The sequence below is a fragment of the Sturnira hondurensis genome, unplaced genomic scaffold, assembly GCF_014824575.4.
Source record: "Sturnira hondurensis isolate 20B ecotype Veracruz unplaced genomic scaffold, ASM1482457v3 Scaffold0003693, whole genome shotgun sequence".
NCBI lineage: Eukaryota > Metazoa > Chordata > Mammalia > Chiroptera > Phyllostomidae > Sturnira > Sturnira hondurensis.
The window spans coordinates 8,290,562-8,304,863 of record NW_028076324.1 but is presented as its reverse complement, the minus strand read 5'-3'; the positions used below and the strand labels follow the sequence as shown (position 1 = coordinate 8,304,863).

The following is a 14,302-nucleotide window of genomic DNA, read 5'->3' as shown; positions in this document are numbered from 1 at the left end:
CTGACTCAAAAGGCTGCATACTGTGTGATTCTATTTATGTGACTTTCTGGAAAATGCCAAATTATAGGGACCGAGCAGATTGGTTGTTGCAAGGGCTGGTAATGGGGAGAGGGGACTGACCCCAGAGAGGGGCGAAAGTGGACCTCCAAGGTGGTAGACCTGCTCTTGTCTTGACCTCGTAAGGTCTGAGGTTTCCACAGCTGTGTCTGTCAGGACCTGTCCAAGTGTGCATCTAAAAGGTAAGGAGTTACTGTTTGTGACTTATCCCTTAGTAAACCTAGCTTTAAAAAATAAAGGTACACCCTGACTGCTGTGGTTCAGTGGATTGAGTGCCAGCCTGTGAACCTGGGGTGGCTGGTTCAGTTCCCAGTTGGGGTGCATGCCTGGGGGTGTGCCTGGGTTGCTTCGGGTCCCTGGTGGGGGCCACTCAAGGGGCAACCACACACTGATGCTTCTCTCCCTCTCTTTCTCCCTCCCTTCTCCTCTCTCTAGAAATAAATTAATAAAGTCTTTAAAAAATAAATGTAGGGTGTTTAGGAAAATGCCCCATACATCATAGAGAAACAGTAAATTACAGCTCTCATCATCGCTGAGGTTGTGCCAGCTGCTCCAGGCCCTGAGAAACCGGGTCCGCAGTTTGGGCTCTGGGGACACCTGGCACACTGGGGTCTCCCTGCCCGATACACACGCTCAAAACACCACGTGCATGCACACCCACAAATACTCAGTATGCACGCACACATATAAATGTGCATAGAAACATTCATGTGCTCTCACACCCAAAACACACATTTACACAAACCCACACATGCACACAGTCATACATACAAGCACACATGTATATATATATGCACACTCACATATACCAAACACACACAGCTCCCCCACCCTGCCCTGGGCAGGTTAGGGGCCATCTAGAGGCTGGGGAAGGAGCATCTGCCACAGGAAGGGGCCATGAGTGTCTACGTATCCCAGATTAGGTCTCTGTGTGCTGTGTGTGTCTGTCTATAAGGTGAACCTGCCTCTGTGTCTGTCTCCAGAACCCAGACAGGCCCCTCCCCCTCCACAGGCCGTCCCCAGCTTCCTGTCCCAATCCCAAGCCTTTAGCCCAGGCCTGGGGACCTACTGTTTATGGCTACAGGAAAGGGAAGAGAGGCCTCAGTAGGGTGTTTGCTTCTCACAGTGTCCTGGGCCTCAGTTTCCCAGGCTGTAAAACAGAAGGATGCTCTGGGGGTACTCAGGAGGCGCTCCTCTGAGCCAGCGTCCTACACAGCTCTGATCCCACCAACCTTCTGCGGAAATAGCCTAAGTCTTAGAAGGGGTAGAAATTGCAGGCGGGATTTGGGGAGAGGCGCACCCGGTGACATAACCACTGTGAACCCAGGCTTGGACACAGAGTGGCCTCTAAAGAGAAGGCCTGAAGGGAAGGCTCACTGGAGCACACCAGCAGTGAGCAGGGAGAAAAGAGTTTTGAAAAACTGTGCACACAAAAATGTGTATGTATTCAGTGTCCACGAGGGCTGGGTGTGCCCACCTGACTCCAGTTTCTGCAGGTGAATGGATTAAAGTGGGTTTACGTGTTTCCTGATCAGCATGTGCATGTACTCACAGGTGTGCGCAACTGTGAGCTTATTCTTAGCCCTGTGTGCATGTCTAGGATGTCGGTCCGAGGACCTTTTTGTTGTTTCCAGATCTCCGAGTGCCCAGCGCAAGAAGACACTCAGTACATAGTTGTAAAATGATGTGTCCCTTTATTCACTGGTTCACTCCAGAAATATTTATGGAGTGCCAATCGTCAGGTGCTAGAGACACACAATGAGCAATGCAGACAAAATTCTCTGTCTGTGAAGCCTCGGGGTAAATACGAACCACTGGTGCTATTGCCTGTGTCATGTGGTTCACGTGTAACACACAAGAACAAGCCTGTGTGTTTGCACAAGTACACACATTGGCCTGTGGGGAGCAGAGTAACACATGCGTGCACACAGGTGTGTGTGTACAGGTCCACTGTGGCTCCTGTGCAGGCATGAGCAGGCTGGGGCCTGGCTCATCCTTGGCATTGTCTGCTTGCCTTGCCCATCTGCCGAGAGTGCCCGGGGCCAGGTGGGGCTGGGTGGTGCAGAAAACTCTCCCAGCTGCTGTGCCCAGTTTCAGGGAAGCCACCGGCTGGCGTCCTGCCCACAGAGCCAGTCTGCCCTTGCACCAGGAAGGCCCCAGGAGGCCCAGCCCCCAGCCGTTGCATGCAGACCCACACAATGCAGGGTATGTGCAACCCACTTCCTCCCCACCTACAGAGCCCCTCACAGTCAGAACCAGAGGAGAACACTGCAGAGCAGAGTTGCAGGTGGAGTCAGGGCATGGGCACATGACCCTTGGAGAAGGCTGAGTGTTCATGTGGGTCTCTGCAGGCACAGGGGCTCTGCACAGTGAACATTTGAGCTTGGGAAATGTTTGCACTATCCTCATGACCACAGGTGGGCACGTCAGAATGCAGGTGTGCATGCACTAGGGTTTTTACCCGCATGTGGGTGTTTCCACAGACCAGGGCATTTCAAAGTATGGAGTATCGCCATTAATGGGTGTTTGACAGCTTCTGTGCCTGTGCTCAGTGGGCGTGTGCACACTCAGGTGCTATACACAGTGGGTGTTTGAATGTCAGTGTCTGCACACCGTGGCATTTGCACATGTGAGAGCGTCTGCTCTCTGTAGGTGTTTGTAGGCAGGTGGGGTCCTACACACAGCGGGTCTTGCCTGCAAGCTGACGTCCGCACATGGGTGTTTGTGTGTGGGTGGGGTGTTCGCGAAGAATTTGGATGCAGACAGTGGTCTGCACATAGTGAGTGTTTGCATCTTGCACAGGGCTACATGCAGTAGGCACTGTACAAAGTGGAGACTGACACAGTGGGCGTTTCCATGTTGGCAGGGGTCTGCACACAGTATGCCTTGCAGGCAGAGAAAGGGTAGGGGCCTGACACAATGGGTGTTTGCCCCCAGCAGAGCAGCTGCACACAGTAGGTTTTGAATGGGAGAGAGGGGCTGTACACAGTAGGTACTGTTCACAGACAGGGGCTGACGCTGGGCCATTGTGTGTAGATAGGTGCCTGCACATAGTAGGGGCTTCGTACAGACAGGCCAGCACAGTGGGGCTTTGCACCCAGCAGAGGGGCTGCACTCTCCAGTAGGCCTTGCTGCTCGCAGGCCGGTGGTGATGCAGCCCCGTGCCGCTGAGCACGCACCGGGTCCCGTGCCACGCGGCCCAGCCTCCTCACCCCTGCGCCCGGCCAGGCAGGTCAGGCGGCTCCAGCAGGGCGTGGGGCGGCCGGCAGGGCAGGGAGGCTATTCCGGGCGCTGGCGCGGTGCCCTGGCCCTGCGCGCCAGGCAGCCGGGGGAAGGCGCCGCGCACAAAAGGAGGGTGTGTTCAGACGCCCCGCCCTCGGCCCGGCCGCCCGCCGCCAGAGACTAGGGGAGGGAGACGCCGCCGGGGCCGCCGCCGGCGCGCATCCCCTCCCCCGCCCCGGGCGGCGGTAGACACCGCGCCTGGCGGGCACCAGAGGGAGGCTGGCACCGCTGGGCTCGGGAAGGAGTCAGGGGGCCGGCCCTAGGGGCTCGCGAACACACCGGTTGCGCGCCCGGGGCGCACCCGCGAGGGCGCTGGTGAGGGTCAGGTCCTCAAACGTGGAGAAACTGGGAGGACAGGCCCCTGCACTTGGCCCACTCGGGGATTTCTCTGTCTCCCGCACAGCCGCCTCTGTCTCCAATTATCCAATTTAGAGGCCGAGGAAGTCGGGACTCCTGCCTGCTAGGGAGGGGTGTCTGGGGCCTGGGTCAGCGCCCCTCTCCACCCCCAGAGTGTCTGGCTAGGGGGTGGGGTGGAAGGAAGGCGTAATGAGGGTTCTCAAGGCCAGTTTTGTGCTAAGCGCTTCCGTGCATTATCAGGTTTCACGTCGCCACGTGGGAGGGCGATGAGACTTTCCCTTTTATGAATGGAGAAACTGAGTCACGCTTCCCAGCGCGACGCTAGCTAGTAAGACGCCAAGACCAGATTCGAATCCAAAGCTCTGCGGTTGTCCCTCCTTGTGTGGCCTGAACTCTGCCCCTCACCCCTGCTGCTATCCCAAAGGCATTTATGGCGCGCCTGATGTATACGCTGCGGCACAAACACCTCCCCACGCGAGCATGCATGTGGTCTCAGGCTCGCGCTTCAAAGCGTGTGTGCTCACGCAGGGGGCGGCATACGAGACCCCTTATGCAAGAGGGTCTTCGGCTGCTCAGAGACGCCCTTCGCCACACTGCACCCGTGTCCCAGAACCTGGGAACCTTTGGCGCCCAAGAGGAGGGGGTGGGGTGGGAACAAGGAGGAACAAACAATGAAGGGAAAGAACAGGGAGGGGCTGCCAAAGGAAACCCCCCTGCCCCTTCTCCAGATGGAGCTTCTGCCTGTGTCTGTAATGTGTCTGCCCTCTCCCTAGCCTGTCATGCTTGGGGGAGGGGTGTCACAAGGGCTGTGTATGACTCTGGGTCATCTGGGTCTCTGAAGGTGATTGCTAGTCACCATGAGCCCCTAGATATCTGCAAGGCTGCTAGTCATTGGCATACACGTCCACGTGGGTTCCCACCTCACTGCACGGGGCAGAGGGGTGCGGGGACCACAGTGCAGGTCTCTGATGTGCCCTGGTTGCTCAGCTGCAGGGGACAACATTCCCAGACTTTGCAGTTCCGACACTCAAAGCATGCTCCTTGATCGCTTCCCCACAAACCTGAGCTCTGAGAACCAGTCCTTGGAGGTGCTGCCTCAGCCCCCTGAGCACCCTGGAGTCTGCCTGTGGCAATTCCCTACACCCCACAGTTTTCCTGTGCCCTTTTGCTACCCAGACACCATTTGGGTAGGCAGGAAGGATCAGGAAGTTGATGCCTCAGCAGAGGGGCGGGATGAAAGCTGGTGCACCTGTGTGTCTGGGACTTGCAGCCCAGGGCGTGTGTTTTTACTCATTATTTACCAGAACCTCGCCGTGCACTAGGGCCTGTGCTGGTGTTGGGAGAATAGGATGGAGGGAGTCGTCTGTTGGTGGTGCGCCTGTGTGCTGGTCTGTTGCTGTGAGCTCAGGTGCTCCAGCATCTTCATGTGTGTCCAGCAGTATACGTTTGAGTATTTGAGGGGCAGGTGTTATAGGTTGAATTGTGTCCCCTCAAAATATGATGAAGCCCTCCCTGACTGGTGTGGCTTAGTGGGTTCTGCAAACAGAAAGGCCCTGGTCTGATTTCCGGGTGGGGTCCATGCCTGACCCAGGCCTAGTCCCTGGTACATGCCAGGGTTGCGGGCCAGGTCCCTGGCTGGGGGCATGCAAGAGGTAACCAACTGATACTTCTCTTATACATCGATGTTTCTCTCCTTCTCTCTAAAATAAATAAATAAAATATTTTTAAATTAAAATCAGGGATGGGGGAAAAGGCAGAAAACTGTACTTGAACAGCAATAAAAAATGTTTAAAAAATAAAAAATAAACAGATTCTGTAATTGACAAAAAAAATTTAAATTTGCCCTGGCTGGTATGGCTCAGTGGGTTGAGCACTGGCCTTTGGGCCAACTGGTTGCTGATTTGATTCCCAGTCAGGGCACATGCCTGGGTTGCAGGCCAGGTCCCCAGTAGGCAACCACACATTGATGTTTCTCTCCCTCTCCTTCTCCTTTCCTTCCCCTCTCTCTAAAAATAAATAAATAAAACCCTTTAAAAAAAGATGATAAAGTCCTGCCCTCTGTCACCTGTGAGTGGGACCTTATTTGGAGGTGGTATCTTTGCAGATGATCAAGTGAAGAGGCAGTGCGGAGGAAGGGCGGGCCAGGTCCCGATCCAGTACTTCTGGCATCCTGAGGAGAGGATCTTCAGACACAGAGACAAGCTGAGAGGGCAGTCCACGTGAGGACACGGGAGAACAACAGCTACCCGCCAACGAACATCAGAGGCCACCAGCAATATGAGCAGCCTGGAAATATCTTCCCTCGGGGCCTCAGAGGGTACCAGCCCTGTCTACACCTTCTCCTCAGATTCCTGGCCTCTACAACTGGGACCCTTCGGCTGGTGCTTGTTTGTTACGGCCGCCCCAGGAAACCCATTCAGTGGGTATTCAGGGGGCGGTGGTGAGAACAATAGTGTGTGCGTATGTGCATACATGCGTGTTCCCAAGTCTCAGTACCTGCAAGTACCTGAGTACCTGTGTGCATAAACGTGGCCTTCCATGCCCACTGCTTAGATTAAACAGTCCTCAGGCCACCAGACACAGCTGCTGCCTCCCAGAAGAGGTGAGGCCCTGGACCCACTTTACTTGTCCAGGAGACACGGAGCCTGCTGCAGAACCAGCATCTCTCGGTTGGGGTGAAGCGGGAGGGGTGGCAGTGGGGGGAGTCACGGGACCCAGCTGGTCAGGAGTTCCAGGAGTTCATGCTTACTCTGGGGACTCAAGGAATTTGAGCCCAGCCACATGCACGGGTGCGCTGCCACGAGCCCCCACAGAGGCACAGATCTTCGCTCGAGAATCCCGGCTGCGAGGAGAGATTACAGACTGGACCTACTTAGACGCGCACAGGTAGACAGGCAGACACTGAGCCCGGGTGGAAATGATTGTGAACAGCCGAATACCAACTCACATAATAATAGCTACCACTCTGGAAGGCTCCCCGCTGTTCTGAATGCCTGAAATATTTTCACTGGTTTGATGTTCACAACGAGAGGAGGTCACTCCCACCAGTCTTCCCATTGGACAGGTAAGGAGACTGAGTCCAAACAGGTGGAGCAACTTGCCAAAGGGCACGTGGCCGGCCACCTCCACGGGGACAGGTTCTAGCTTCCCTGTGTTGGGTTGTGTCACTGTGTCTGGCCAGGACCCAACCCTTGGCAGGCCCACGTGCGTCCTTTAGGGACAAAACAATCTGTCCTGGGGAAGGAGGTCATCGATGGGTCAATCTCTAGTTGTACATGACTCGGGTCTCACTTATGACATGCCACCCAGGTCCCAAACCCTGAGCTCTGCCGTTCGGGGCCAGGGGTGAGAAGAACAGACCCTCTTTCAATCCTCTTAGAGTCTGCAGCCTAACACAGGACACAGGCGAGAGGCCAGTGATGGCAGATGGCAGGACAAATATGTCATTACAGACAGGGGAGGTGCCAGGGCAGAGTTGGAGACAAGCACTAAGGGGACTGTCTGGAGGTCTTCCCTAAGGATGGGACAACTGATGAGACCAAAAGGAGAGCAGGAATTTGCTTGGGGAAAGGTGTTGGGGCGGGGGGGGGGGCATTCCAGGCAGAGGGCTCAGCGTGGGGGCAGCCCAGAGGTCAGAGGGCCAGGTGCACAGGCAGTGCCGGGGAGCCGGTGTGTGTGTGGGGGTGCTTGCTGACTGGGAACTGTGCTCGTGACTCAGAGTGTGTCCTGGGCATCCTGTCTGCACAGGAGGGTGCTAATGCACACACACTGGGGGCCGCAGACGCAGGCCTTGTGGGTGACAGGTGCTACCACCTAGGTGAACCCCCAAACACGGTTCAAGTGAAGGCAGCCATAGAATGTGGAACGCCACTGATGAGAAAGGTCTAAATAACAGGCCAATCCACAGAGACAGAAAGTGGGCTCATGGTTGTTGGGGGCTGGGGGTGGGGGCTGGCAGTAAATTGCTCATGAGATTTCCTTTTGGGATGATGGAATGTTCTGGAACTAGCTAGAGGTGATGATTACATAACTTTGTGTAGTACACTAAAAATCACTGAAATATCCTTTAAAGGGGCAAATTTTATGTGCATGAACTACTTTGTGGTATATATCTCCTTTATACATAAAAGTATGAATGAAGTCCTAACTAAATCATACAGGCCTTGGCTTTTGGCCCCTGACTCTGCTACCCTCCAGCTGTGTGACCCTGGGCAAGTGGCTGCACCTCTCTGAGCACTTGTGTTCCCTTGCTGTCAAACACAGGTACTAACTGTCTTACAGGGTTGTGGCGAAGACGAAGAGACAGCAGATCGAAAGGGCTGGCCCAGTGCCCTGTCAGCAGTTTTTATACTGCTCCCCACAACACTGCTGCCATCTCTCTGTCTCACTCCTGTCCCCTCACGAGAGCCTAGTCCAAGTCCTAGTCCCCAAGTCCAGAGCCTAGTCCCCGTGCTTTGTGACATGCTCACAAGGCCATCTTCCTTTCCCCAGGCAGGGAGAGTTCAGAGAAATAGCTAGAATCCTGTAAACCCTTGATGCCTGGTGTATTTACACACCAGTCACCATGTGCACGATTCTGTGTCCATGTTTCTGTGTGTGCGCACATGTGGACTTATGCTCAAGAGAGGCAGTGTGTCTACAGAAGAGACATGGAAGGGTAGCTCAGAGAAGGTAAGCAGCTGACCCTAGGAGATCAGGATGCATGGTGCACCTGAGTGGGCGACAGTGTGCATGGCATCTGGGAAGCTTAGCGCATGGCTCCAGGTATGCCTACATCTGCGCAGTGGGTGTGTACCTGCAGAGAGTGTGTCTTGGACCCACGAGTGTAGGTGTGGACAGAGGCAGCATGGGTACTCCAAGGTGAGCATGCACCCCAGCTACCCCAGCTGGGGAAGCACATTTGCCTACCCCCTCCTCGTGAGGTTGCAAAGCCCCCAGTGGTGGGAGCCCAGCGCAGTCACCTACAGACAGGACTGAGCCCTGGTAACCTGTGGCAAGTTCTTCGAGGCCCAGAGTGAACTCTGGTGTCAGGGGGAGGGTGTGCTCTGCTCACTCCATCACCCTGGGTTTTTCTCAGGGGCTGAGTGGCCAGCCATCACAGTGCAAGACTCCTGGCCTCTACTCTAGGCCTCGGTCTCCTCTTCTGGAAAATGGGACAACAGCACTATCCTCATGGGGATGCAGTCAAGGTTAAAGGTATTTGTAGCCAGGGAATAACTGCTGTTATTAACTCAGCAAAGCACATCTTTTGAAGCTGATTTCTGGACATCATTGGGTTCAGTCAGGAAACCTCAATACTGTTATTAATGATAGCAACAATGAGATGGGGCGACAGTAATAATAACAGTAATGGGAGAACCGCTCATAGGAGCCATGGCCCTCCGCGTGCATGCTCATGCTGTGCACAGAGTTTGGGGTCTGGGGGAGTCACACCTCCCCTTGAGTCTTCACTGATCCTCCTGCAAACCAAATATCCAAAGTTTAAATAAGACAGGAGGGCGCTGGGCCAGCTGAGAGGCACTGGAGCCTGAGGCAAAAGGAAAAATCAGCAGTGTTGATCTTATCTTGATTCATAATTTAATTGATCGTGGAGTTTTCTTTCACTTTTTGGGGGAGTGTGGGTACATTTGAGTTTATAAAGGAGCCCTTAAATATATTCTTTATGCCCTGGCTGGTGTGGTTCAACGGGTTGGGTTCTGGCCTGCGAATTAAAGGGTCACCAGTTCAATTCCCAGTCAGGGCACGTGCCTGGGTTGCGGGCTGAGTTTCTAGTTGGGGCATGTGAGACGCAGCCACAGATGGATGCTTCTCTCCCTCTCTTTATTAAAAAAACAATAAAAATATTCTTTATATTGCTGACTGAATTTTTGGAGGCTGCTCGTCTAATTTTGCACGAATTCCTTGCCTTGGTCTCCACTGGCCTGCCTCATGGGAGGGCTGTGAGGAGGTTAGAGGTGATTTGGGACAGGCAGGGATGCAATGGCACTGATGATAGTAGCATTGGTAACAGTGGTGAACCCTCTTCACACTTTCTATGTAGGAGGTGCTGATCAAAGGAGTATGTTTCACTGGACCTCAACAATCTTTGAGTCGGTAGCATTATTATCCCCATTTTGCAGAGGGGGAAACAGGCATAGAGAGGTTAAGGAATTGGCTTGGCCGTGGGTCACACAGCTGGAGTCGCACCCATTCCCTATATCTCCTTGGGGCCCAGAAGCCTGGGGTCTTGCCCCTACTGCACTAGGGGCCTAGAGATGAGAGGGTCAGAGGTCACTAGGCCCTTCTGGATGGCCAGGGTCACCATGAGGACAGAGCGGCCCAGGCCAGCCAATGGGTGGAACCAGTGGGGCTATGCCTCCCTGGGAAGAGCTGACCCGGCAGGGAGAGCCTGAGCGCCAGGCCACAGCTGGGCTGAGCTGCTCGTACCACCCCCCAACCCAGGGGATTCCTCCGCCTCTCCTCCCAGCTCTCCCAGCTCCGTCTCAGGGATCTCCCCTCATCTCCCCTTCACACACCCTGGGAGTACCCTTTCCATCCTCTGGGGCTGCAGTCTCCCCACTCCTCTCTCTGACCCCCTACAGGGATTTACTTCAGCCCGCTCCCTTAGCCGCTCTGGGTTCCCCCCACCTCCCCCAATAACTCTTGTGCTCCCCACTCCATCCCTGCGGGGCTTGGGTCCCTCCTCTTAGAATCCCCCCCCCACACACAGGTGTTTCTCTGTTCCTCCATCCAGGTTCCCTATTCACTCAAGGTTTCCTCCCCACCTGTGCTTTCCCTTCCTCCTAACCCTTGAAGGAATCCCGCCCCTACCCCTCTCTGGGACTTCCCCCTCTTTCTTTCTTTCCCTCCTCCGTCAAGGGGCTCCCCCAGCCCCATGACTCCTGGGGGTTGCCGGGGGTTTTCCTCACACGCCCACGTGGGCTGGGTGGAAAGGTCTCAGCCTGTGGTTGGACACCCCCCTCCTTCCCCCGCTGCCTGCCTTCACCACCCCAGTTCTCAGGCCAGGCCGCATGGCATAGGGGAGGCAAGGCTGCCCAGGCACCAGCCCACCCCTCCGACTGAAGCTGTTCCCAGCTCCCAGCTCCCAGCCCAGGGCAGGGGGGCCAGCACACGCAGTGGAGGGAGAACAAAGAGGTGGCCGCCCCTACAGTTTCGGTTTAGAGGCAAAACGCAGCAACGGTGCCAAGCCCAGCTGGGCCAGGAGCAAGACTTCCTGAAGTACTTTTCTGCTTGTAGATTTTAGTTTGGGGTGAAAAAGCGTGTTTTTGCTTTTGTTTTTTAATTTAGCACCGTGCAGAGGCCCACTCTGGTAAGTGAGAAGGCTCAGGTAGGCACACCCTGGGAGGTCACTAGAAGTCTCCCTGCAAGACCCAAGCCAAGCCAGAGGCACCTCTGCAGCAGCCTTGCTGTGCGGTTGCAGGTGCCCCCCTGACCTCTGGACCTTGGGCTGCCCTGGTGCCAGGGCAGGGGGGGGCTACAGCCCCCACCCCATTTTGTCTGCATGTGCCCAGAGTTTGGGGTTGGCTCCAGCACAGCCTGTAACAGCAGTGGCACGGCGGCCAGGTTTCGTAATAAACCGGTCTTTTAATTGCTACAGGGCAGGAGGAGGGGGAGAAAAAAAGGAGGCAAAGATTTGTTGGACTTGGGTGGCGCCGGCTGCAGAGAGAAGAGGCACTGTTTTTGCTAAGGAGCCTGGAGCTGCTAACAGGGACTTAAGTAACATTTCCTGGTGAGCCTGCAGGAGGGGTTGGGGGCAGGGCTGCTGCAGTGTGTTGGGTGGGAGGGTGGGGTCCTGGTCCCTCTCCAAGGCAGCACAAACACAAGGACCCAGAAGCTTTAGAAATTTATTACAAGGCCATCATCTAGAAGTAAAATAGATGTATGCATCTGTAAGCTTCCGGTCTCTCTCAGTGGTTCAAGTCACAGTGCAAGTAACAAAATAGATTGTCTATTTAGTTTGCAAACTGGGAGTTCATGGGTACAGAGCAACATCAGCCCCAGTTCCCAAGTTCCAAAGTTTAGTCCTGGCGAGGGTTGCAGACCCTCGTCAACCAAGGCCTGTTTGCAGATGTCAGTTCCAGCCTCAAGAAGGGTGGGGGATGCCACTGGTCTCGCCCCACCCTAAAGTGTGGAGTCCAGGCCCTTCCCCACTGCAGCTTCTGCTCTGTCACAAGGCCTGAGCTCCAGGGTCCCCTCTCCTGCTGGCCTGAGTTCCCTTCTCCTCCTCTCACGGTGGCCACCACTGGCGCTGGTCCAGGCTCACCGCCCAGGGGGTGGCCATGCACTCCCCTCTCCTTGTCTCCAGTCTCCAAGGATTCTGCCCCCGATGGTCTCATAGGTTAGTTTGTTTTGGGGGGTTGTTCTGGGGGGAGGGGGTCAAATATTTATTTTATTTTTTTTGGCAGCAACTCCTCCGACAGGTTCTGATGCTGGGAGGGGTCTCAGCGCTCCTGGAGGGAAATGTAGGGGACCCACTGGTTGTTCCCCCGGCTCTCTTCACAGTAACTGGCTACCTCCACCAGGCTGTGGCTCTTCCAGGCATCTGTGTGAGGGTTCTGTGGGAGAGTGAAAAGATGGGTTTCAGTGGGAGCCCCAGGAGTGTGCAGGAAGCCCGGCCTCCCTCTCCCAGGGCCCCTGTGGGGAAAACAGGCAGGCTCAAAATAGCTTGCTGGGTGACGAGGCTGGGACGGGGCTGTCCACGGGACATGCCTGGCGTAGCTGAGCACTGAGCTGGTGCAAGACTGGCCAACTCAACTTTGTTGACAAACACAAGCCCAGGTGCGGGGGCGGGGCAGACCCAGTGCGCCCAGCTCACCGTGACAAGGAGGCAGTGCAGGTCTCGGGGCTCAGTGGTGCCTTGGGTCTCGGCTGGTTCCCCCAGCAGCTGTGCCAGGCGTTGCATGCCAGACACCCGGACAATGTTGATGTCGTTGTCACAGCAAAAGGACTGAATAAGCGTGAAGTGGATCTGCAGGGCAATATCATCTTCCTCTTCCTCATCAATGGCCAACAAGCACAGGACCACACTGTCAGGGTCGCTGAGAGGGCCAGAAGAAGGGGACAGGTCAGCTGGGGGCCTGGGGAGGGGCCACAGTGCACAGGGGAGTTTGCAAAAACAAAAAGAAAACGCAGGTGTGCAGGGGACAGCTGTGCGCATGCAGCTGGAAGGGTAGGAGAAAGACACACGGTTCAAAGTACTGGGGAAGGTAAGGTAGGAACATAATGGAGTTGCCTGCAAATCATGCAGCCTCAGGATACTGCAGCCCCCTGCTCGCCTCACCCCCGCCCCCCCCCAAGAAAAAGCAGTCAAGCCCTGGCCAGGTAACCCAGTTGGGTAGCTCAGTTGGTTACAGTGCCATTCCCACAGACCAAGGTTTCATTTAGAACTCCAGCCAGGACACATACAAGAAGCAACCAACGAATGCATAAGTGGAACAACAAATTGACATTCCCCCTCCCTTTCTCTCTCTAAAAATCAACTTTTAAAAAAAGCCAGAGTGGTTTTCCACTTAGGGAGGCCCCAGCCTCATGCAAGAGAAGGGTGCAGCAGAGAGCGTGCAGAGCGGAGGGGGGTCCCCACCCGCGCCCAGCCGGGGGTTGGGGTCTGACTCACACATTCATCAGCTTGGCCGACTCGTACACCCCCACGGTGAGGCGGTCCTGGCACTGCGCAGCCACTAGCAGCTCCTCCACCGCGGCGCTCACCGTCTGCATCCTGGAGTAGGGGAGAGGGGGGTGAGCTCCCGGCCGGTCTCCAGACCCTCGGGTCCCCGCTTGGCCCGGCCAACACCACCAGTCTACTTACTTCTGTGCTGCGTTGTCGCACTCCACCAGCTCTTCCAGAGTCATGTTGCAGTTATAATCCACAGTGAAAAGCAGCCCACGACAGTCCCAAGGGAGAAAATGCAAAATCCGAAGCCGGAGAGCCCAAAACCTTGCTACGGACGCCAAGCGCTCGGAAGGCAGCGAAATCCTCCTGACAGTCGGGAAAAACGGAGAACTCCACGGCAGGAATAATCCGGGCGATCTGACGCCGCCGCGGCCAGCGGCGCCTTTTAGAGTCTTGAGCAAACAGGGGCGTAGCCTCAACTGCCACCCGCCCCGCCCATTGGTTAACGACAAAGGCGATTGGTTTGAGGCGGGAAAGGGGAGGGGCACAGCTCCCGGGCGTCCCACGTGGGGGCAGGAGCTAGGAGGAGGGCGCGGGGGAGCGTGAGTGCCAAGAAAAGAAAAAAAGCAGAAGTTTTTTTTCTCCTGATTTCCCGGCAGCCGCGCCGCGTTTCGGGGCGCGCGCGGGATTTCCAGCGCGCGAGGCGGCCCGGACTTTCGAGGGGGGCCTGGAATCCCCTCCCAGTCCCCCGGAGAGTCCCCGGCCTGCACCTTTCCCAGGTTGTGCTAGGGTCTTGGAAGGGGAGAGGATTCTGCTTGCAGGCTGATCCCTCCCGGGTGATGGTGGTGGGTTTCTCGAGGCTGCGGGACCCTTAGGCGATGAGTACCGTAAATTCTCTGGGCCTACCTGTCTAATGGGCAAGCAATGCTGGCTTCCTTGGGTTGGAGGGAGCGTTAAAAAAAAAGTGCACAATAAGCGTTTAATTAACTGCGGTGG

The 14,302-nt window shown here is 55.7% G+C and overlaps 1 protein-coding gene across 1 annotated transcript; it reads right to left on the bottom strand.

The window, feature by feature from the left end:
- Positions 1-11,526: 11,526 nt before the first annotated feature.
- GADD45B (growth arrest and DNA damage inducible beta) lies at positions 11,527-13,740 on the bottom strand. The gene is made up of 4 exons (XM_037042461.1): positions 13,502-13,740; positions 13,310-13,411; positions 12,512-12,734; positions 11,527-12,251 (listed from the first exon to the last, which is right to left on the bottom strand). The coding sequence occupies exons 1-4, from the start codon at positions 13,543-13,545 to the stop codon at positions 12,138-12,140; spliced, it is 483 nt and encodes a 160-aa protein (XP_036898356.1). The 5' UTR covers positions 13,546-13,740; the 3' UTR covers positions 11,527-12,137.
- Positions 13,741-14,302: the final 562 nt, after the last annotated feature.